The sequence below is a fragment of the Mirounga angustirostris genome, unplaced genomic scaffold, assembly GCF_029215605.1.
Source record: "Mirounga angustirostris isolate CCGP_5_RB_7025 unplaced genomic scaffold, mMirAng1.0.hap1 SCAF_9, whole genome shotgun sequence".
Lineage (NCBI taxonomy): Eukaryota > Metazoa > Chordata > Mammalia > Carnivora > Phocidae > Mirounga > Mirounga angustirostris.
In genome coordinates, this window is record NW_026991717.1 from 39,791,640 (window position 1) to 39,816,325 (window position 24,686).

A 24,686-nucleotide genomic window follows, 5' to 3' on the forward strand; every position below is an offset into this window, starting at 1 on the left:
CGTGGGGTGGGTCCTGCTCATTCCTGGGGTACAAACCACTGCTCTGCCTTGCTAGGGCACTGGGCCCTTCTGTAATAAAATCACCTCCTCATCCTCTGAAGGCTGGGGAGACGCAGGGGTGTCATGTGCTCAGTTAGGGATCCCATTCAGATCTCTTGCCAGTTACTGCTGCGCCAGCACCCGAACTAGCCCTAAGGGAAGAGAGGGAGGGGTGGGGCTTAGCCCCTTGAAGGCCTGTCCCCAACCTCTTTCTTGAGTCCTCAGAGCACAGCTGAGGCAAGATTGGCACATTTAAAGAAGGTAGTTAGGCTAAGGGATGACACCAGGGAAACACACATAGAGGATGTATCGTAAAGTAAGATAATCTGGTCCAGGGGCTCTGGCTTCCTCGTCTGTACCCCTGGTTGTGCTCAGGAACATCCCCCTGCCTGGTTCCTCTAGAGGAGGCACACAGCCTCCCCACCCATCTCTTGATGTCAGAGCCATAGGAGACTTAGAGACCATCTAGCACTTTCTCAGGCAGGTTCCAGAGAGAATTCAGCCCTAACGCCCCATGATGTCCACCGTCTCTAATGGATCGGCTTTTCTCCTGTGCATCTAGAATGGTACTTCTTATGTACCACCCTTGGAAAAGTTGAGAAAATAGTCCCTGAAGTCATTTCCTGGGTTAATCATTAGATGAGGAACTCCAGCTAATAAAGGCTTCCTCTGCAGCTAACAAAGCACTGAGGAGGTGGGAGACTTGCCCAAGGTCACACAGGGAGCACGGCCACTGTACTGTACTGTCCTCCCTTCCTCTGCCCAAATTAGGTGAGTGTGGAGGAGGCCCTGATCCAAGGAGATGGCCCATCCCTCCCCCAACACACCATATAGGGCATACACGCGCTCGCACACAGGCTCTGAGCCTGAAGAGCAGAGCCATACTTGGAAGCATCGTGATGGACGAGCAGGTGGTCCTGAATTCAGATCCAGTTCATTCACCTCCAGACTGTGAGCCTCTGCAAACGGAGATGGTAACACCAGCTTCCCGGAGCCCCTGCGAGAACGCAGTGAGGTCGGCCAGGTGCCCAGCACAGGGTCCGGCGCCGGGCAGGCTCTCGGCGACTGTTCGTTTGCCGCTCTCCTCTGGTGCTCAGTAAGCTGCTCCCCGGTTCACTGTTGGACCCCATCTGTATCCAACTTCTCATTCAACAAGGGACATTCACAGGGTGTTCTTAGCAAGTGCTGTCAGGGCACTGGATGTGGTGTTAGCAGGCAGCTCACACTCTCAGTCCTGGGCCCACAGACCCAGCTCCCACCCACCTCACTCACTTCTCTCTTTTCTCCTTCTCTTGGCACAGACACACGTGCGTCCTGGTCGGAGGCCTACCGTGGTTATCAGGCTTCCGTCCTGCCCCCCATTCTTCCCACCCCACTGAGTCCCTGCGCGTGTGATGGCAGATTTGGAGACTTGTGGGCACACCACAGAATTAGGAGCGTGTGCTGTAGATTTGGCACAAACTTCCCGTTTTCTGCATATTGGCGATTCAGCATATTGGAGGTTCGCGCCTCGCAGGCCGGCCCTGCCTGGGGAAAGGGCAGAGGGCGACCTAGAGGAGCTGGAGCCAGAGGGGAAAGCTGCCCCCACCTCCATTTTGCCTTGAGGAAGGGATTGTCCAGATTTCTGAATTTTCTGTTGAGTTGGAAGTGAGGCAGAGAAGACCTTTGTAGGGTTCCGATGCCTGCTACCCAAATCCTTTCGCAATGTGGCTTTTCCCTTCTGGTCTTGGTAAGTGGATTCTATCGAGTGGGAACACATCTCTTTGGATTTATTGGGATTTTGCGTGATTTCAGGGTCATCGTTCCTAAAGGCATTGTCCTTGTTCAGGAGTAGGTAGGAAGCGAGGGAAATGAAGCCAGTAAGTTACCAGAACAGAAGCTAGCCCTGGCGACGGTTTCTCAGGAGGGCCGTGGATGGGGTGGGCCCCGCTCATCCTTGGGGCACAAACCACTACTCTAGGGTGGATGCACACTGATGAGAACCAAGCCTGATGGGCGCCACTGGATGTGACTAGCTGCACGGTGGCATTCTGGTTAACCGAAGGTTTCACCTCATTGGGGTGTGGCTCCATTTTCTCCCCGACCCTGGTGCTCAGGATTGCCTGTGCCTAGATCCTCCTCCCTCCTCGCGACCATGCCTCTCTCGCACCCAATGTCTCAGGTGGCATTGTTCCACGGAGCCCTCAGAAGGAACTGCTCTGACACGCTAAGCTCTTTAATTTCCCACACACGGTGCGTAGATGCCCCCAGACAAAACAGAATTGATTTATAATTCTCTTAATGGAAGCACAAGCTTTAGTTGCTCTAGAAATAGATCGTTACCTCTGCCACCTTTTATAATTTTTCTCTCCCATTTTTTTCCCCCACACTACTGTGGTCTAAAAATATGATGGTTCATCGCAGCCTTCTCTCGTAAGCCACTAACTGCCAGACGTTTCTCCTTAGACCTTTAATTTATAGCATGTTTGTTCAGTTTCGCTTCATTAATTAATGTTCTTCCCAGGCCCCCATGCCAGAGTCTTTGTGTAATGCTTTCTTACAGTAAGCAGGTGCTTTTATCCTTAATGAACAATTTCCTGGAAAATACTGAAATAAACAACAAATAATCAGGCCAGGAACACAATGAATCTGAGAGTTTTGTGCCATCCTGCAGATTAAACCTGGAAGATGAGGGATGGGTTTAGTTTAGGTGTTTTTTTTTTTGTTTTTTGTTTTTGTATCTTCCGCGGTGCTGTTTCAGTGGTTCCTTCCTTGGGGAGGGAGTGCAGGGTGCTGAAGTTCTGGAAGGCGAATGAGCTGCTTGCTCCTCCAGGAAACCAGAGTTCAGAGAAACTGTGTTTTATCATCAATGCATGCGGCTGCGGAGATGATCATCAGACGCAGCGTAAGCCAGAAGCGCAGCCAGACTGGCCTCTGGTTCCAGACTTGGAATCCTCTCTAACTTAGGCTGTGGGTCAGCAGGGCCTGGGCTGGGCCGAACTGCCACCTCATTGCAGTTCATCCTGTCCTTATCTCTCCTTTCTGGCAAATTTGCTCCACTCCAAGGAGGCAGTTCTTGAGCCCAGGACCCTAATAAATTCATTTCCTCTCTGTTCACACAACCCCCCCCCCCCAGGACTATTTGTGCTGCACCCTTCCCCCTGCCCACGCCCCAGCAGAAGGGCAGTGACCAGACTTTACCCAGCGTTTTACTGTTGACAGGCCTTCTTGTAACCCTTACCTCTTTGGCTTCTCATGACCTTGTGAGTAGGTTTTCTTACTGTTTCCACTTTATAAGGAGGAAGCTAGGACTCCCAGTGGTCAAGTGACCTACCCGAGGTCACACAATGGAGGTGGGATGGAGGTGGGATTCGGACCCAGGAACTGATCAGGAATCCAGGGCTCCGGGTTCTTGTTATCTTTGGTGGAGCAAAGCCTGTGTGGGTAGCGAGGACTGAGCAAGCTCTGGAGTGAGGTGAAGTGCCCCAGGCCGACCTGCCCAGGCTGTGAGCCAGAATTCATCAGTGTCATGAACAAAGGACTGCAATAAATTTCTTTTAAAATCTGAATACCTGATTCATTTATTATACTGAATAGAGCTGACAGATTCATACATTATCCATCCATTTTTCTGTGTCGTAAGATCATTTTGGGTCTTTGAAATGGCATAATGTTTTTAATCACAGCATGGATACAATCACAGCATGGACCCATGCCATACAATTGTAATGGCAATTTTGCCCCAGCCTGATGGCTCCCAGGGCTGCCTGGGGAGCCCTGTAAAGTGGCCTGTGTCCCTAGGGGTAGCAGGCACAGGGCTTGATGAATCCCTGTTCTATGGGAAAAGTCACCCCAAGGGGCAGTGCGGGAGAATCCAGACCTAGAGGAAGGTAGGCTATGGGGGCACTGTCCAAAGGACCCTGCCTTCTTTGTTTCCAAAACGAAGATGGCTTTATTGTGGTGTTTCACATTTTAAAATCGAGACTAGCTCATCGTAGAACATGCAAATGTACAGAAAAGTATAGAGAAGAAAGTAAGTCACCTAAAATGTCATCACCTGGATATCTTTAACATTTTAAACATCCTTTCGGATATCTTTCCATCTTGCTTGCTCTCAACACACACACACACACACCATAAACATGCTCTCTACATTTTATATAAATGCGATCCTAATGCACATGCTGTTTTGTAACCTGTGTTTTTCATAGATTTTTCATCAGGGTTATCTTTCCATGTTGGTGAACTTATGTACATTATCTTAAAATATCTTTGCCTTTCTGATTATGGTGGTAATAATATTTGTTGTAGGAAACACTCATAAACAATAAAAATACTGACTTAGAAGCACAAGTCCTATGATACCGCTTCCTTCCCCTCCAGCCCCCATGAAAGATGATCACTATTAATGCTTTAGTGGATGGGCTTCCCTATTTTTTCTGCACATCAATATTTTAATGTTTGCATAATATCTTGTTATGTAGACATGGTGGAATTTATTTAGCAAGGGCCCTACTGACTTAGGTATTTAGGTTGTTTCAATGCTACAACAAACATCTCTTTATTAAGAGATGATGCAACAAACATTCTTGAACCTATCCTCGACACTGGCCAATTTCTTAAAAAAAAAAAAGAAATTGCAGAAGTAGAGTGCTGGATTACAGATACACATTAAAACAGGTTGATATGCGGGCGCCTGGGTGGCTCAGTTGGTTAAGCATCTGCCTTCGGCTCAGGTCATGATCCTGGAGTCCCGGGATCGAGTCCCACATCAGGCTCCCTGCTCGGCGGGGAGCCTGCTTCTCCCTCTGACCCTCCCCCCTCTCGTGCTCTCTCTTTCTCATTCTCTCTCTCAAATAAATAAATAAAATCTTTTAAAAAAACAAAAAACAGGTTGTTATGCATTGCCAAGTTGCTTTACAGAATACACGGATGCATGTTTCTGCTACGAGGCACAAGCATAGACATCTTCGGGCTTTGGGACAGTTGGGCTGAGTCATCTGGCTTCAGAATCTTCTGGCCTAGAGACATGTGGAAGGTTCCAGAAGGTTCCAGAAGGAAACCCGGAGAGGTGCCATAGTCTGATGTGCATGTCTGCAGGCCAAAAGCCAGGTCCTCCTGTTTAGCTCCTGCCTGGGGAGGAGTGGCCCCCAAGAGGTGAGGGGGCAGAGTCTGCCCTGTTATGGGTGCTGGGTGGAAATAGAGCACAAGACAAGAAAGCAGTCTTTAATTAAAAGGATGCTGAGGAATGGACGGGGAGGGGGTCAGAACTACGGGTCCCAACCATCACAGTGCTACTGATCCCCGCATTCCCGGTCCTGAACTACAGTTGAATCCTCCCAAGGGTCTGTGGCTCTCTCATCCTGCCCATGTTGTCAAAGAGGAAAAGGAGGCTCAGAGCAGTGAAATGAGTTCTCCGGGATCCAGGATTAGACTCTGGTTCTCCGACCTCTTCTGTGTGTCTCCTTGCTATGGGGAGATGGGGCAAGCCCCAGGCTGGGAATGGGGTAAGAGAGAAGAATGTGGTGGGGGGAAGAGCAGGGAAGGGAGACACATTGTAGGTGAACTTGTAGAGCTTAAAGGTCCAGGAGATGATGCAGTCGGACCCCCGTCTTTGGGATAAGAAGAGAGTGAAGCTCAGAGAGGGAAAACAACCTTTCTCGGGTCACACAGCAAGTTAGGGCCCTTAGCAGGCAGAAGGGGAAGGACGGGGCCTTTGGAAAGCCAAGTTGCTTCTGAGCGGAGTGGGCATTCAGGAGGGAAGACCCCAGCAGGAGGAGTTGCCCTGAGTCCTGGGCGGCCGGGCTGTTCTCTCTTCAAAACAGGCAGCGCTAATCAAGAGTGGATTCAGAGGCAACAGGAATGGAGATGGGCCAGGTTCAACGTGGAAGGCACCTGCAGGGATGTGAAGCATCGATTCCCCACGAAGGTCTCTGATATCCCATCACACTTGCCTGAGGCTTCCTGCCAGGGAAAGACCTCGGCGCTTTGAATTAAGCCACATCCTGGATCCACAGCCCTCTCACGGCCATTCCCACACACCCTCCAGCAGGCGTTTGGGGGTCTTGGGGGAGGGGCCTACCTGAGTCATCTCTGTGTCCACAGTGACTGGCAAGTGTTCAATAAATGTGTGCTGAGTGGATGAAACATGAGGCCTGTCTTGACAATTGTACACTGAAAACTGACCCAGTAGTCACCACATAGAGACGACTAAACCTCGATTTTCCAGCAATTATATATATATATATATATATATATATATATTTTTTTTTTTTTTTTTTCCCTCCAGCTCCTTAGAAATTCCAGAAGTCAGAATTAGAGAGTTAGAAGGATCTTTGAGGTGGCGGAATATGGGTTGGGAGGAGACGAATATTTTATTGGGTACTTTCTATGTGCCAGATGCTGGGCTTGGCCAAGTGCTTTACCTGCTGACTCACTGACTACCCCAACAGCCCCGTGAAGTTGGTCATGCCCTGTGTGGTCCATGGGAAACACTCAGCCCTAAGGCAGGTAAATGATTTTATCCAGGTTGTGCAGCCAATAAGGTGGAGTCAGGATTCGAACAATGTCAGTCCGGCTTCACTATTCCTCTCAAATGGAGGCCTGCCACCCACGCGTCCTGTGATCTTGAACCAGTCCTCTGGGGACAGTTTCCCCTCCTGGAGGACGAGTGTTGGACAGTTGATGCTCCCAGGTCCTGGTGCCAGTTCTGAAGCCGTGCGGCTTGTTGTCCAGTCTATCATCCCTCACCTCCGCCCAGGTGGGATGCTTGACCTGCCAACGGTGGTGATTCTCCAGCGCTTTGTCCCTTAGCGCTCCTCCCTATCCAGGCACTGGTGGTTGCATCTTGTAGTCTGAGAAATGTTTTTTTCAGAGTGGGCAGGAATGGGACTGATCTCCACGGGGGTGCATGGCCCCCAGTGACTGACTTATCTTTGGGGATGTATGGACAGAGCCATGATTTAATGCTAGGGTGTGTGGGACTCCCATGGTCCTGAGACTCCCACAGCCCCGGGGTGGGGGGGGGGGGTGGCAGAGGAAGCGGAGCCAGGCCTGGGGGGGCTCAGCTGGGAGGGGCAGGAGGCCTCGGGGCTGGCCAGGCCAGCCGAGCATGCCCTGATTTGCAGAGAAATGGAAAGATGGAGATAACTGCTTTGTGAGAAATGGAATGGTCTAAGAACACAGATAAGTTTTTTCCCTTCGTCTTTGGAGGGCCAGGAGGCTGCTGGCTGTTTGGGAATGGGAGGGCTGAGGGCCCGGCACAGTGGGTGAGGGAGGGGGGTGCTTTATTGGCCTGGCAGTTTCTACACTCCTCCACTCCCCCCTCCCTAGGGATGTGTGGTGATTTCTCTCTGAGGCTGGATGATGCCAGGGCCGCTCGGTCTGTAGGGCTTGAGGGTGCAGGGGACGGGACAGCCTTTTGACCCTGATTAATGGGAGCTGCAGGGCTTCCATGGTGCCATTTTCAGGATTTGCAGCCCGAGGCTTCCCGGGCAAGGAGAAAGCAGGATTTATTGGGATGGCAGGCCCCAGACTCTGAAGAGGACGTTTACCGCATCTCTGGAGGTGCCTCCAATCCCCTCTGATTTATCCCTGTGGGCAGGCACCTGGCAGGGTCTCCACAGTGGCCCTGGGGATTTCTGCCATGCTCCCACTATCAAGGAATCACTCTTTTGGAGATTAAAAGCCGTGGATTTATTTTGAAAACTTTTTTTTTCTTTTTAAGTGCAGAGAGATTAGAAATCGTTCGACATAAACCCGGCCCCTGGTGGGATTGCGGGAGGGCAGGAAGCTTCATCAAGGCAGAGGGTGAAGCCTCTTAATTACGGGGCTGATCACAGCTCCGCTTTTCATCTCACACTAATCAGACCCCAGCAAGGCCAGTAAACAGAGAGGGGCCTGGGGACTGGGAGCCAGCTCAGAGATCAGTGGGCAGAAGAAGGCGAAGGTCTGCCAGACGGGATGATCACCATGGCATTTGCCCCTTTGAGAGCAAATTTAGCTTTTGTTTTGTTTTGTTTTATTCAGAAAAAAATAGAGAAGCTTGTGTGTTTGTGTGTGTGTGTGTGTTCTATAAATAGAAGATAGAAGTCTCTCTCTCTATACCCACATGCTGGGAGGGATGTGAGGCGTTTGCTTTATCAGTCCCAGTTTGGGGTTTGCTTCTGCTGCTTTCCGAGCCTGAAAGCGCCTTTTCATGAGGTACTTGGAACACGTCAGCCCCCAGTTGCAGCTTGAACTATTGAGTAGGCTTCAATGCCCGCCTTGTGCTGGTCCCTGGAGCAGATGTACCCTGGCGCTGGTGGGGTGGCCCGGGCGGGAGTTTTTGAATCACTCTCAGGATGTCACCGTGTCACTGTATCTATTGCCAACAGACTGATGTCTCCGCGGGGCAATGTTAACGCAGCGTGGAATGCCCCCTGCGGTATGACCTGCTGTCGGGACAGATCTTTGGTGGCCTCCGTCGGGACAGACACAAGCAATGTGGCTGAGCCTGAGGCTGGGGATGGCTGAGAGGTCAGGGGAGGTGCTTGGCTGTAGAGCCAATAATTGGTTGATGAGGGGTATTGAGCCCCTTCTACGTGCAGGCAACGCTCTGGGTGCTGGGGGCAGCAGTGAACGTAATAAACCCACATCTCTGCCCTCATGATGTGCGTTCTGGTAGTGCAGTCCAAGGGAGGGAAAATGATGTGCAGGTTTGAAAGCCCAGAGGGAAGAGCTGAGTCCACATCTAGATGGTTCATATAGAAAAAGAGCAATTTCTAAAGCTAGTAACAACCGTTCAACAACGTGGGACAGGGACAGGTGCGTGGTACCGGTGTGTCCCTCTCCCACCCAGTGCCTGGGTGCCTGTGACAGGCATTACTAATCGATCACGGCACACTTTCCCTGCTCAGCCCCAGTTTCTCAGCCAAGCCGTTACTACCGATCAATGCCCAGTGTTGTAGAAGTGAAACCTCCCAGGACCCACAAAATAGTGCCTGACCACCACCATCCCTGCCGTCAATGCAAATTTGTCAGGACGGAAGGGCTCCCTGGAAGAGACTGGGGTAGACAGAGAGCAGGTTCCAGGTACGTGGACTAGGCGCCCGTGTCCCCAAGATTTCGGCACGGTCAGGAGGACTAGGCAGGTGGTGGAAGCAGGTGGGGGAAGATTTTTGCACAGATGGACTGTGAGGTCATAACTACCGATCGCAGGGCAGAGGCCATCTGTTTGTCTGTCTGCCCTCTGCCCCAGTTTTATGCATCTTGGCTGATGTAAGCATCTGGTGTCTGGCCAGGTGTGTGCTGCCAACCAGAGACTCAGGCTGGGTTGGTGATGGCAGGGCCCCGGCAGGAGGTGTTGGTGATGGCAGGGCCCCGGCAGGAGGCACGGGCTTCCAGAGGAGGCCGCCATCTCTGAGGTCTGCCCAGCCTGCAGGTCCGGCTGGGAGGAGGGATCCTTTGCTGTGATGTCAGTGTCTCTTGAGTTATCCAGGGGCAGGTTCCCTGAGCACCATGTGCCAGGCACAGAAGGCCCTCAAGTGTTAGAATAAACAAAGGAATACCAAGGAAACAAAGGATATAAACCGCATCTAAGGATGCGGATTGACGGGACCAGGGCTTCCTTCACACTTGACCTTGATGGAGAGGAGCAGAGCTTTCCAAACAGGTACCCTGAGGACCTCTGCTCCTAGAGTTAAGGTGCACTGGAGACAAACCATAAGAGACTCTTAACTCTAGGAAACAAACTGAGGGTTGCTGGAGGGGAGGGGGTAGGGGAATGGGGTAACTGGGTGATAGGCATGAAGGAGGGCACTTGATGGAATGAATACTGGGTGTTATATGCAACTGATGAATCACCAAACTCTACCTCTGAAACTAATAATATACGATATGTTAATTAATTGATTTTAAATTTCAAAAAAAGAAAAAGGTACACTGGAATATTTAAAATGAAGAAATAAGCACATGCCGCATTTCCTGAACTAATTCACTCATGGAAATCTTTGGGAGATTTCTATCAATATCTCACGGGACTAGTGTCCTACTGAGCCCCGTTCTGGAAAACACCTCCCAAAGTTGCCCATGTGGCCACCACTGGTCTGCAGTGGAAACCATCTACTACCTGCAACACCACCCACACAGTCCTGCCTTCGGGCGCTGGCTTATGCTCTACCCGCTCCCGAAATGCCCTTTCTCGGCCTGCTCCCTTTCCACGGTCTGTCCATCTGAAGTCCCACCCACTCCCAGGAGCCCCCCAGCGGGACTTCACCGCTTGCTGCTTGAGCTCCCCAAATAGATGGCAGCGGACCCATGCTATTTCTTTGTGTCCACAGCACAGCCCAGGGCCAGGCTGGTGGTGTTCCGGGAATGCTCAGTCGATTGGTTCAGGCTGGGGCAGGTGTGAGGGCTCCCCTCCTAGCCACCTTCTCTCCCCTCCAGCCTCCGGCCCGGTTCATTTGGGGTGAAGCAGCCACATCTCACCGCCAGGAGGGAAATGTCTTCACCTTTGCAACTTCACTCCCTTCCTTCGAAGTGAAACCAGGGGCATTTTCTTATTTAATTATTAATGCCCTAAATCAGATGGTGCCCGATACGTTAACCTCTGTCACTCCAAATGGAGTCGGCCTAATAACCACTGTGGCAGCATTGATTTTCCCTCAGTCATCTTGTGAGCATATGTCTTTGGGATCCATCCTCTGAGAGAGCGCCAAGCCCCATTCACGTTCACGGTGGTGAGGAGCTGCCCCCGTGGGGAGGGGGCATGGCCCCTCTCTGGCTGCTCTTCACTTAGCCTCAGTGAATTGTCTGAGAAAGAAATACTTTTTCTTTTTTTTTTTTTTAAGATTTTATTTATTTATTTGAGAGAGAGAGAATGAGAGAGAGCACATGAGAGGGGGGAGGGTCAGAGGGAGAAGCAGACCCCCTGCCGAGCAGGGAGCCCGATGCGGGACTCGATCCCGGGACTCCAGGATCATGACCTGAGCCGAAGGCAGTCGCTTAACCAACTGAGCCACCCAGGCGCCCAAGAAATACTTTTTCTAAAATCAGTTCCCCAGGGGCGCCTGGGTGGCTCAGTCGTTAAGCATCTGCCTTCGGCTCAGGTCATGATCCCAGGGTCCTGGGATCAAGCCCCGCATTGGGCTCCCTGCTCGGTGGGAAGCCTGCTTCTCCCTCTCCCAGTCCCTCCTGCTTGTGTTCCCTCTCTCACTGTGTCTCTCTCTGTCAAATAAATAAAATCTTTAAAAAATAAAATAAAAAAAATAAAATCAGTTCCCCAAAGGAATTGACTGGTTTGGCCTAGGATGTGACCCCACCTTCGAGGCGTTTCCATGACACGTGGGCAAGATGAAGTAGGCGAGCTGGAAAAGCTGGCGATGTGAGATGGGAAGAGCAGTCAGTGCTGGGCCGTGTGGCCCAGACTGGAAGCTACGTGCGTGGAGCGTGCCCAGCACCCCGTAGGTGCCAAGCCCAGGGCGGGTGGAGGGCCCGGGGGCCCGAGCTGGACCTCGAGCTGATGGTCCTTGGACACTTAAAGTTGATGATGATGCGCTTTGAGGGCAAGGGGAGCAGTGTGAACAAGGAGCAGGAGAGACCAGTCTGGCTCCGGGGAGCGAAGTGTGGGTATTAAGGTTGCATCCATTAGATTGGGTTCCAAGAAAGAGCCTGAGGGCAGAGCGAGTCCAAGGAGAGCCTTCCACCCTCAGGCTGGACGTCCTTCTTCCCTGAGCCCCTCCCACACTTCCACAGGGGCAGACTTAGCATCAGATGGGGAACCGTGTGGCTGCTGGTGGCAGGGCTGTTCCAGGCTTGGGTGTGAATGCGCCCCGCTCTGCTGGACTTACCACAACCACACGGACAGAGGAGTGAGGCTGCCTCGCCGCCTGTGTCCTCTCGTGCTCCCTGTCCACCTCCCCTTCCCCCTCTCCCTCTCTGCACCCGGCATCCAGGTATCCCACGGCAAGTGGGAGTCGGCCAAATTGTCCTACCCACATCCGACGTAGAGGGAAGAGGTTTGCATGAAGATTTTAAAAGATCTCCCAAATTCTAGCAAGGATCCTAGTTACCTCCATCTCCCACCCCTCTCCTATCACCATGGGTCAAAAGGGGGCCAGAGGAACACTCTCCTCTAATCCAGGGGGCTTCATCCTTTGATGTTCTAAGCTTCATGAGTTTGAAGATGCGGTCGTGGGGTCCACTCGGGAGATGATAGGAGTGGCCGAGTCAATGAGACAGGGCCGTAGAGAGAACCAGAATGAGGCATTCTCTCCCCCTGGCATTCCGACATTGTGCCTTTCGGAGCACCGGGTCCCTTCCTTTACTCCTTTATTTAATTTATTTGGTGGTGGATCTGCCCAAACCCCACCTGGAAGACAATGTTCATCCTACACTTGGCTCTCCCCAAAACTTAATGCTACATCTGGGCACACTCTTTCTCATCCAGGTTGTGGCTCCTGCTCTCCAAGGGGAATGGGCTGAAAGCCCTGCAGCTCTAGAGGGGGCGTGGGCCCCATGCTGTGCCCCGCCTTTTGGGGGGGTCCCTTAGGTCTCCAAGGACTTGTTGCGGGGGGAGGTGAGTGAGGAGGGGAGATGAGGGGCTGTGATCTGCATACTCCTGGCTTGGCAAATTAAGTGGAAACACCAGAACTGCTTTTCTCTTTCCAAACTGATTTTCAAAATACGTTTAGCCAGATTATTTTCAGATCTCAAACAGAAAAACCTCATTAATCATTAATTTGGACCCCTACAGTTACACAGAATTTGTGACAATTTGTTTATCTTTGAAGGAGCTGCTAAGAAAGAATTTAGTGAGGAAATTACTGGGGACGAGCAGGAGAGTATTTAACCTTTCACGAAGACAGGAGCTCTATTTAGCTTCCCTCTGGGTAAGATGGGGGTATGTGTGACATGCATGCCGTTCTTGTCTGTCCCTGAGTGGAGTGAGTCCTTCCTCATCGGCAAGCTCAGGGCCAATGGACTGGATCCTCTACCGTTTCAAGCCTGGGGACCCTTTCCGATGTCAAAATATTTTCTATATCATCCCCGCCCCCAGTTATTAGAAGTTGCATCTTTTAGTGAAGCAGATTGAGAAGAAAAGCTACTCTGAATTCAGTAAAGCTTTTAAGCAAATCACGACAGCATCTCTGTACACATGAAAAATAGTGCTATCTTTCTGAGTCACGGTGTTCATTCATTCTGTAGCTGATGTTTGAGCACATGTGAATTCCAGCTCCCCTGGGCTGTCCCCGCAGGTGGGAACCCCGCAGTTCTCTAAGTCTGTAGGACCACGGGGTCCTGGATTTCCAGGGCAGGAAGGAGCCTAGGGGGTCACTGTGGTTACTCCCACCTTAATGATTCTCTGCCTCCGTGAGGAGCCCTTTGTTGGGGGAGTCCTCAGTTTAGGGGACCAAGGGGGTTGACATGTGTAGGCACACTTGACACTTGCCATAAGCTGTCACTTCAGGGCCCTGGATCAAACTCTACAAGCTGCTTCCTCGAAGCCCCTCACCAGTCCTTCATCCCTCGGTGGGAGTGATGTGTGCATCAGGCTGGGTGTCAGTGATGGATATCCCATAGCAACAAGAGAAGCAAGGTGCAGCCTTCTGGGTAGCCTGGAAGAGTTTTTCCCAGCTCAGCTTCCCCAGGAGCCACCAGACACCTTTCTTCCCTTTCTTTGTTGCAGGAAGTTGGGGAAGGGGAGAGTGGATGTGCAAAGCACATCAGAGCTGAGGGGGAAGGGACCGAGGGGAAGACCCTGCATTTAAAGGTCAGGAGTTCTTGGTCCCAGCGTGGGCTCAGAGGCCTGAGGACACCCTGATCTTACAGCCAAAAGTTGTGCATGTGGGCATTTTTCTGGGGAGAATTTCTTGAATTTGCATGAGATTCTCAAAGCAGTCCACAAGCCAACAAACTTTCAGAAGCCCTGGCCTAGAATACCAACTTTTCCCTGACTCAGGCTTCCCACTCCCCGGTTACTCAGAACTGGTGAAATGTAGTCAAAACCCACAAGTGTGAAATATCAAATGCTCATTACATGACGTTGGGGGCAAACTTAGTCTGTTTAGCGAGTCTGTTTTGCCGCCTCGTGTGAGAAGACTCAGTGGCGAACAGATGCCTGGGAAAACGGTCTGATTAATGACGCTGCTTCCTTTGTACCCCCCAGGGCCCGGGATGGCACTCTCCGCGACAGAGCTCATTATCTTCTCCCTCCTGCAAACTGCCCTGTCCCTGAACCCCGAGGACCCCAACGTGTGCAGCCACTGGGAGAGGTAAGATGTGGGTCTTGGACGGCCAGGCGTTCCCTGAGGGCCTCCCCCCGGGGCTTGGTACGGTTGGGACAAAAGCAGAGTCAGGAGGTACAGAAGTTGCCCACCGCAGGCCTGCAGTCCAGCTGGAGAAACAGCGCAAGCGCCGAAAGACAGAACCAAGCAGTGTCGATTCTGTCTACACTCGGGGCCCTGGGAGCTCCAGGCCGAGGGGCTTGACTTAAGTGCTGCTGTCTGGTAGTTCGCAAGGAACTCTGGTCGCTCCCTGCATTTGCCCTTCCCGGCCATTTTACAGACGAGGAAGTAGAGGCACAGAGGGGCTCAGTGCCTGTCCACAGCCAGGCGGGGGGGGTGTGGGGGGGGTGGGCAGTGAGTGTGATCCAGATGTGCTCTTCTCCAAAACTGTGACGCCTTGCCTGGTCCCCCAGGACTGGCATCAGTGCAGCGGCTCCCCTGTCCTGGGCGGCCGGCTGCCCACCCCACGGAGGACGGGTGAGGGGACTCCGCTGCTTCCAGCCGGGGTGGGAGGGCTCCCGGGGCAAGTGCGGCCCAGGGCGTCAGCAGAAGACCTGGCTGCATTCCGGTTGCAGCACCTGGTCCACGGGGAACGGGCCAGGGCCCTGCAGACAGCCTGACTTTGAAGTACAAGGTTAAAGTATTGATTTTGGTGAGCAGAGAGATAGTGACCAGAGACCCAATCAGGAAAAACTGAATTAAACCCTGGAATTGATTGGTTGTGCTGACCAGGACGACTCTGCCACTTAGATGTTAATAAATCAAATGAATAAAATTAAGATGAGCTCCAGCAAGTGGGGCTGTCCATGCTCCCTGCTTGTGAGGGGGAGTATCCCGGCCCCACGGCAGGGCAAGGCGCCCCGCCCGGGCAGCACCAGGCCCTGCAGGGATGGGCTGGGCCAGCAGACGGACTGTGCCCCCACTGGCATGATCACCAGGGACTGGGCGCCCTGTGGGAGTCCCTACAGTCGGGGCGGGAGCAGAAGGTGGTGCCGCACCGTGCCCCTTTTAGGGGAAGGGGGAAGAAGGCAAGATCTGTCAGGAGAAGACCTTGGTTCATTCCAGTCTGGATCTTGCCACCTGCTAGCTGTAATGATTTGGGAGAAGTCTCTGAACCGCTTTGAGTTTGCTTCCACCTCTGTAGAGGGGGAAGAATAATTGCCCTGGCCTCCCAGGCTCTCAGGAGGATCAGGGTGCCAGTGTCATGAAAGGGCTTTCAGGACTGTAAAGGTCAATTATGGTCTTTTCTTTTCTTTTTTTTTTTTTTTAAAGATTTTATTTATTTATTTATTGGAGAGCGAGCGAGAGAGAAACAACATGAGAGAGGATAGGGTCAGAGGGAGAAGCAGGCTCCCCGCTGAGCCAGGAACCCGATGTGGGACTCGATCCCAGGACCCTGGGATCATGACCTGAGCCGAAGGCAGTCGCTTAACCAACTGAGCCACCCAGGCGCCCCAATTATGGTCTTTTCTTGTTGATACCTCTGGCTTTGCGGGAACTGCTTCTCACACACTTTAATGCACATCAGGCTCACTGGAGGTGTGGATGAGAAAGTCTCCCGGGTCCCAGCCCCAGAGACTCGGATGCTGTAGGTCTGGGGTAGAGCCTAGGAATATGCATTTTTCATAAGCTTTCTGCATGACTCTGAGGTTACTCAGGCCCTTTGCCCCTTCTGGTCTTGGCGAATTGAAACCTTTATTTCCCAGAAAGTGAGAAAGCTGTCAGCTCAAATTGCACATTATTAGTATCTGGTATGTAGACTCCAGCATCAATAGCCCCCCTACCATCCACCTGTCCCGGCTGAGACACAGTTGCTTCCTGCCCCTGGCTGTGCTATATCCCCACCTCCAGATTACCCCCTCCCCGTCTGCCTTTCTCTGCCTTCCCCAGCTCCTCTGACCGGGCCCCTCTCCTCCAAGGAGCCTTCCCTGATGGCAGAGCCCTTCCTCACGTCCCTCTTCTCAGGGTCCCGACTGCATCACTTTGAACAGTGGATCAGTTCAAACTCAAACCGAGTTCTCTAATTTTCTAGACCTCCCCGATATCAATCAATTTGGAATATGAAAATACTCTGAACGGAGCCTGCACTGAGCTGGCTGTCAGCCGAGGTGATCCTTTGATGGGAGGACAAGGACTGACCCTATAACTAAAGTGAAGTCGGGGGACCCCTGTGGCTTCTCCAGCCCCTAGGGAGGAGGCCTTGCAGGCAATGCCCATAACACCATGTGCCTTCTTCTTGGCTTGCCCACCTAAGCTCCGCTTCCAATGACACATGGACGGATGTAGTGTGTGTCATTCCAGAAACACGCTCCGGTCCTCAGAGACCGCTTAGGGAGAATTTCTCAGCTGGATTAGTGCTTCTGGCGGGCTCCTTGTTAATTATGCCCCTCCACCATAAAACCCAGTGGAAAGACCTCCCCTGGCTAATAAAGCCCAGCTCTACAAGATTAATCTGGTCCCTCATTAGCATGTTGGCAAGTGAGCATGTTAAACCGACCAGCCATGAAACCGGGGGCACACCCTTCACCCCAGAGACTTGGAGTTGATTCAAGGTCTCATTGCCAGACTTGCTCAGTCCCTGCAGAGCCGGGACCGTCCCCCATGACACTCTCCTCACCCCTCTGTCGGGCTGATGCCTTTTCTCTGAGCACCCACTGTCTCTGTCAGGACTGGAAGGGGTGCCTGAGTCCCCCTGAGTGCTTAACAAAGGCAGGGAGTCCATTCCGTGTGTGAGTCCTGCTCCTCCCCCACCCCCACCACAGTCAGGGAAGAAATGTCCCCCAGTGCCTAGCGCAGGAGGTGAACTGCTGCGGTCATATAATAATGGTGGCCAGCATCCATTCGACACTGGGCACCCATTAAAAATTTTACATGTATTCTCTTGTGTTGAGCACTTTACATGTCTTCTCTTGCTTTATCTTCCCACCACCCTGAGAGGTGGACACTCTTATTGCCTTGCTGAATCCTCGCAATGACTGTGTGAAGTCCCTGGCAATTTTTGTCATGAATTTACAGGCAAGGAAAAGGAGGCTTCCGTGAGTTAAGCAACACGTCTAAGGATGTGCTGCGAACAGGTGACAGGGTTCAAATGTGACCCAGAGCTCATGCACTCTGAGCCGTTCATTCTCCTGCCCTAAGTGAGGTGTTCAGAAGCCGTGTGGAAACATAGGATCGTGGAGTCTCAGAGTTGGAAGGGGCCCCTTGGGAAGCCAGGGGTGGGTGTTGAGCTGCCTCGGTGTCCCCAAGCCTGGAGATGAACTGGGCTTGGCCCATGTCTGCACAGACGTGTGCCTCTGACTCACATCTCCGTTGCACCGGCTGGTAGAGGCTCAGCAGGGACCCTCCTTACATCCTCAGTGCTTCAAAGAACCAGAATTTTCCAGGGCCCTGAGTCCCTGTGCCCTGCTGACTTCTCCGGGGCCCTCTTTCTGGATTCCAGATCTTTGACCTTTAAAGCCTGCTGTGGACCCACTTGGGGAGCTGGCCTGCCCAGCCCCCTTGCAAGCAAACCAACAGTCTCCTCAGGCAAAGCAGACGGATTTTTAGAGCCTGGATCTGGCCATCTGGCCCAGGTCAGTGAGCCGTCGGGGCGGAAACAGTGAGGAGTACCAACCTACAAAAAAATGAATTCCTGACATCTCAGTTGGGGCCCTCTCCCAGCCTGCACAGCAAGTGTGAATCTTCCCTTCAGCATCCCGGCTCGACCGCCTTCTCATACATCTCCTGCCGGGGGCGGGCAAGTAGAAAGGCTTATGGGTTAAGGCTGAGATCTTCCTCCCCGAGACTTCTTCCCACTGTTCAGGTTTATAGCTAACAGGCAACATAACAAGATAGTGCTTCGATAAGAGTTCTGGGGCATGTCCTCGATGCTCCCACCGCTATACTGGAGACAGAGCAGAAGGCAACTGGGGGACCTTGGGGAAGTCACTTACTCTTTCTTTTCTTCATTGTCCTTGTCTGTAAAATGAAGATAGCAATCCACCAACCTTATAGGATTGTGAGGACTAAAATGGATTAAAACACTTAGCATAGGGCACTCAATAAATATTAGCAGTTAATTGGTACCGGCTGTGTGACCTGGGCAAGCTGCCTCTCTCTGAGCCTTAGTTTCTTCAGCTGTAAAATGGGACCACTTACTTCATAAAATTGCTACAAGGATCAGCTTCCATATATATGCTTTGAAACCCATAAAAATCCGAACAAAGTATTTTAAAGCTTGTTGGCTCTGCCTTCCAGAGCCACATAGAATAAACCTAAAGCCTCCCTTATTCATTCTCTGATAAATGAACAAATGATCTAGAATTTCAGAAAATGAGCCGGGCCAAAGGGCAGTAAGGGATATGTCTTGGATCCAACCTGGGTCAGGGAGGTGTGAATGCTGAGGGCATCCAGGACAGGAGGAGGATAGTGGGGTTGGGGGGGAGGTTGGAGCCCCTGAATGCCTGGCTGCGGGCCTGGTTCCCCTGGGGCAGGAACCCCCATCTTGAATATCAGCTCAGCCTCTCGAGTGCTGACCATAGCTTCCACCTCCTGTCTGGTTCTCAGCTATGCCGTGACCGTCCAGGAATCATACGCACACCCCTTCGACCAGATCTACTACACGCGATGCACGGACATCCTCAACTGGTTCAAGTGCACCCGACACCGGTGAGTACCTGTCTTGGGCGATGGGGCAGGGAGAATGTACTGGGCCCTCAGGGCTCTCCTTCGTGCCAGTTAGTAAAAGGCCCCTGGAGTAGCTGTAGGCAGTGCACTGCGTGTATCCCCTTGGTGCTCAGTCTTTACCCTGAACAACTGAGATGCTCTGCTGAGGGCTTCCTTCTGGCCAGAGAAGCTTATGGGCAGGGCGGGCCAGAAGTGCTGGAGAATTACTGCCCTTGGGGGCATCCCTCACCCAATGAGAAATGGGGAGTTGCTGGGTAAACCCCCCCCCCCAGCTCCCTCACCCTGAGGGTAAAGGGGAGAACTCTGAGGAACATTCTACACATATCCCAGTGCACCATGGATTGGCTGCCTTTTCTTCCCTGTCTCTTCCCCCCCCCTCCCCTCCCAGTGCTTCCTTAGATTGCCTCTCCAATAAAATGCTTGTCCTTGAATCTTTGCCTCAGGGTCAGCGGGGGGACCTCCAACCTCAGGCAGATCCCTCAGAGCAGATGTAGCCCCATGGCAGGGCATCTGGCTTGGAGAACTGAGCACAGGAGAGAACTGGGCACCTTCTTGTCACCTTGGCTGGGCTGCCCATGGGAAGAGCTCAATCTAAATGACTGTGTGGGGGTCCCCTGCTCCCTTGTCTGCAGCCCTCCTGAAGATCATGCCATTCTCTCATGTTGCTGGGGGAAAGAGGAGAGGAAGGAAGAGAGAACACGTTTTATTGGATGACCCTGGGCAAGTTGCTTTATTTGGGAATTCCCAGTGTGCTCATCAAACATACGATGATCTCTGCCCTACCTACTCACAGGGTCCATTGAGGTCAGGGATGAGAAAATGCTTTGGAAAGTGCAGGGAAAGACGGGAGAAGCGAGCTATTAGATCTGGGCAAGGTGGCACTGTTATTTGAGGGATGGAAACCAGCAGATGAAGGGTGGGTGAGCGCATGAGGGGAAAGCCACCTATTAGGCCTCTTCCCTAGTTGCCGAGCATCCATGTTGGTTCCAGATTTCTTTGGCTTCCTCCGTGGGGGCCTTGTCCCTCTTTGTGGTTTATGCCTGAATCACGGTGGTAGCAAGGTGGATGGGGAAACTTGCTCTATGCTGAAGTGCCAAAGTCCTGGTTTTCTTTGGGGTTTTGTTCGTAAGTAAGTTGCTGTGAGCATAGACATGATAGCTGCTTTGACATCCTTATTTGCTAATCCCAACATCTGGGCCACTTCATGGTGGTCTTCATTCATTGTCTTTTCCTTTATGTAGGCAGTATTTTCCAGTTGCTCCTTGCATCTAGTAATTTTGAATTATATTCTGGGCACTGTGAACAGCAGAGATTGTAGAGAATGAAATCTGTTACGTTCCTCCCGAGAGGATTGATTTGTTGTTGTTGTTGTTTGTTTCGGCAATCAGTTAATCTGGCTGCATTCGATTTCCAGACTCCGAATGTTCCATATTTTTAGCCTTAGCGGGACCGTGTGGGACCTGCCCCCTACACATACCATTCAGGGGCCAGGAGTTTGGGCAGAGATTTTACAAAGAATATGGGGCTTCCTCTTTGCGGCTCTCTCTTTTCTGGGGTTTCACTTTTCACTCTCAAATTGCTGGATCCACCCTGGACTTGTCTTGTAGTGCTTTAAGCCAGGAAGGCTGTGTGTTTTCTACCTGAATTGTAGCCACCTGGAATATGGTTGATTGGGGTCTGCCCTTGGGCTAACCTTGCCCAGTGTCATTTCCTTCTTCCGAATTTCTCTTTCCCTCCAGTATCCACCTTTGTTCCCTCTCTGGTGCCTTCTGGTAGTTGTGGTTGTTTTTTTTTTTTTTTTTTTTTTTTTTATATTTCTCCCAGATTGTATAGTTGTTGGTAGGAACTTTGCTCCCATAGGAGCTACTCAGCCATGACCGCATCCCCTTCCCCTAGCCCTTGATTGTGAAATGAGGAGGTGGGACCAAATATCCCCTTCTAGCTTCCTTAGCTGTGCCAAGTTGGCTGCCTGTGGCCCCGGTCAAAGGTGGAGGCAGAAATAGAGGTCCTGCTCCCTCCATGAGCCCTGTCAGGCCCTGTGCCAGAGCCAAGTTTGTTCTGAGGTGTGGCTTTGTTAGGTACTCGGAGGCCCGGGCTGCCATCCATCAGCGCTGGGGGGAAGGTGAGTGAGTGGCTGCTTATTAAAATAGGCTGCATTCCTGGAACATGAATTATTTTGCTAAATTACTGAGTTGCCTCGCAGCTTTCCTGCTGACCTGGGGTGTGCATGCTGACAGCCACACCATCAGTCTGCTTCAGTGTGGAATGGTTTGTTTAAATGCAGCACCCTTTTCCTGACAGCCTGGCCCCTGGCCCCTTCCCTCTGCTGCTCCCCACCCCAGCGCTGGGAGCAAGCAAGGGTGGGAGAGCCAGAAGCAGCGGGAGACATCTCTCTCCTGGGAGGCTGCTATGGTGCCAAGACCACCTCTCCACTGGACGGACTGGGGGATACCCCTGTGTGGTGGGACGACTGGGTTGGATGAACTCTGAGCCAACCCTGACTCTTCCTTTATCTGAGAGGTCCACACCACCCCCAAAATTGCCGGGAGCTGCTTTCCTGTACCGGGGAAGGAGCTTCACTTGGAGGCTGGCTTATTTTTCATTATGGGCTTTTGACAATGTAGAATGACCTTAGTTTACGACACTCCCAAATATCATGGATTTCCCTGGGGCCCTGCACTGTCATTTGTCATAAAGCAAGGGCTTTAAAGACTGGGAGGGCTGTGGGACTCCCTTCCCAAGTTGGCCTGACCATCCATGGAAAGCAGGCTGTAGGCATCTCCCATGTCTGGTCCCCGCTGCTCTGCCCCCTAAGGAGGGGTCCTCAGGGCAGGCTCCCCTGGGGTGTGGGTGGGGATGTGAAGGGAGCTCTGGCTTCAAGGCCCGAAGACTTGGGGTTGAGTCCTAGTCATACATCACGACCTTGGGAAGTTAGTTCCTCTCTCTGTCCCTTAATGGCCACTTCAGTCTCTTCCATTTTGACTTTAGGTGTGAGGAAGGGGTTTTGCATACCAATACCCCATCTTGATTTCCTCCTAAGGACTCTGTCCCCCCACCAGCCATTTACCTGGTCTTTCTCATTCACTATGGCCATCCCATATGGCCAGCCAGCCACCCTGTGGGGACTGGCACTGGGCAGTAGGCTAAGCCTGGTGGCTTTGAAATTAGAGTGACTTGGGTTCACATCTTGATTCTGAAGCTGATTCATTGTGTGACCTTGAGCGAGTCATTAACTTCTCTGAATATCAGTTTTCTCATCCATGAAACAGAAGGGGGGTTCATAAAATAAGAATAAAAACGGTAAAAAGGAAATAAAACAAAGGTGACATAGTCCTGTTACCTGCCTCAGATAGAGAATGGAATGACGTTGCGCCTAGAAATCTCTCTGGCACAGGATGAAGTGTCCATGCCTGTCCCAGCAGAAGAGGCACACTCCAGGTCTCCGATTCCCAGGTCAGAGCTGCCTCTGCTCCCTGGGCCTTATAACTTCTTCCTGCTGCAGAGCCAGGGCCTGGTTCTGAGCCTTCCCAGAGATGGCATGCGAAGCTCTTGCCCAGGACATGTTATTTTTAGCATGAGGGAGGTTAATCCACTCCCTGGGACTGGGTCAGACTCAGAGGGCCCTTTGCTGATCCTGTTTCAGTTCTCCAGACGGGTGGACCGAGTCCCTGGAGGCCGCGAGCAGCCTGCTCATTTGGGCAGTGGCCCTGGCCACTCTCAGGGCCCAAGTCCAGTTTGGGTCCCCCCAGGAGCTCCCCAGGGTCTGGAGGCTTCCAGGAGAAGCGCCTAGTTACCTCCCACCGTCACCCCAGAAAGGACCTTCCGAAACCCTTCTCGGCATCACGCCGACGAGACTGGGGAAAGTAGGTGTGGCAGACGCTGTGTCAGTAATATTTTCTGCATCACAGTGGCCCAGATGCAGCCATCGATTTTTCTTTATTGTGTTCCTTCATATTCGCGGCCGCCATGCATTTTAAAGTAATTATTGAATGGCATCCTCAATATAGCTTAACACAAATATCATTCTAACGCGAGTGATTGATTTTCAATACTTTCAAGTGGCTTTCTCCCTTGTGCCTCAGGATCAGCTATAAGACGGCGTATCGGCGTGGCCTCCGGACCATGTATCGGCGCAGGTCCCAGTGCTGCCCTGGCTACTACGAGAATGGGGACTTCTGCATACGTATGTAGGGGCCGCCTCCCTGGGGCAGGGGAGGGAACCAAGGGGAAGGGAGGTAGGGGGCTGTCAGCCAGGCCCTGGGCAGCAGGCCTTGGCTGAGCTGAGGGCTCCAGAAATCCCTGCCTGCCGGCAGCTCTGCAGGGATCAATGGGTCTGCTACAAGCACGTTCGCACGAATTTGTCCAACAGGTCGATCTCCTAAGAGGGTTGGATCGACGCCGGTCGGTTCTAGGCTTTGATGGGGTCAGGAGAGAAGTGCACACTTTTGGAGCGTGCTCTGAGGAGCCATGGGGAGGAAGGGCTGAGTGCCTGGCACAGATTGGAAGGGCTCCAGAAGGCTTTGCTGGATGGAAGGAGACATGGATGGATAGAGGGTGGAGGGATGGAGAGAGGGTGGAAGGGAGGAAGGAAGGCAGGCTGGATCATTGGAGAGCAAGACCGTAGTACCGAGAAGGAGGGTAGTAAGAATAAGATAGATCACAAGGGGCCGGTTCTAGGAAGTGGGAACATTTCCAAAAAGGATCAGGAGATCTGAGGACAAGGTGGGCGCGAGGGCTTAGTTTCTGGCAGCCGCAGGCCCTCTGGGTGAGAGGGCAGTGCTGTGCAGTGGGAGATAACCAGGAGTCTGCAGATCTGGGTTCTGGTCCCAGCTTCCCAGAGATGTGGCTTTGGGTAAGTCACTTAACCTCTCAGCAAGAATGACTGTAGGGTTAGAGTCTGTTCGAGTCCAACGGACTCTTTCCCACCACCTCTGACAGGTGCAATGGGGCCAGTATGGGGCACTCCAGTGGGCAGTAGAGTTTTGCCCCAACTGTGGAGAGTGTCAGAGAAACTGGGAGCCCCCCCATTAATGACAGAGGGGAATCCACCCCCATAGCTTCTGCTTCTTCATTCGGAGGCAGATTTGGAGAGTGATTTTCCTTGTTAGCATTCTCCTTGCCCTTTGGGTGAGTAGAGTGAGCCGGCACCAGAGAGCCAATTTGGGCAGGGTGGGCGTGTTAGTGTTGGGAATGAAATGACAATTTTCCCCTCCTGATGTTACATATCCCCTCTTGCTGGAGAAGCTCGATCCTAATTGCATTACAGGAGTGAATGAAAAATGCTCCCACAAATAGGTTCCATAGTGATGGTTTTGCGGGAAACATACAAAGATACTCACGCAAAGCCATCCCCAAAAGGCTGTGTCTCAGGAGCGGGGCAGAGGACTGGACTGGGACAAGGCATTGGCCAACGCCTCACCTGGGATGGAGCTCCTACGGGGACCTGGGTGTAGAAGTGAGATCAAGACCAAGGTTTTACTGCTGCTGTCTGCCCAGAGGAAAGTGAGAGTCAGGCATGGGCTGTGACCCAGGACTCACAAAGCCTGAGCAGAATGGATGTGAGCGGCCCTTCAGGGCTCAGGGCGCAAGGATGGACTCGGGGAAATGTTAAAGGGAATTCAGCTGTCAGCACGGGGCTCCAGGAACAGAGGAGCACATTCTTTTTCTAATTTCCATCAGCAATTGTTGGTAGAGCTCTTGGAAAATGAAGAGCAGGGCAGAAGCACTAAGTGTCCTGAT

The 24,686-nt window shown here is 52.2% G+C and overlaps 1 protein-coding gene across 1 annotated transcript in view; it reads left to right on the forward strand.

Moving 5' to 3' along the window:
- The window catches only part of MEGF11 (multiple EGF like domains 11), a 261,614-nt gene that overhangs the window by 21,495 nt on the left and 215,433 nt on the right, over positions 1 to 24,686 (forward strand). Inside the window, exons 3-5 of the mRNA XM_064570282.1 lie at positions 14,165 to 14,270; positions 18,828 to 18,929; positions 23,030 to 23,130. Coding sequence (XP_064426352.1) covers positions 14,165 to 14,270; positions 18,828 to 18,929; positions 23,030 to 23,130 — 309 coding nt within the window. The remainder of the gene's footprint in view (positions 1 to 14,164; positions 14,271 to 18,827; positions 18,930 to 23,029; positions 23,131 to 24,686) is intronic.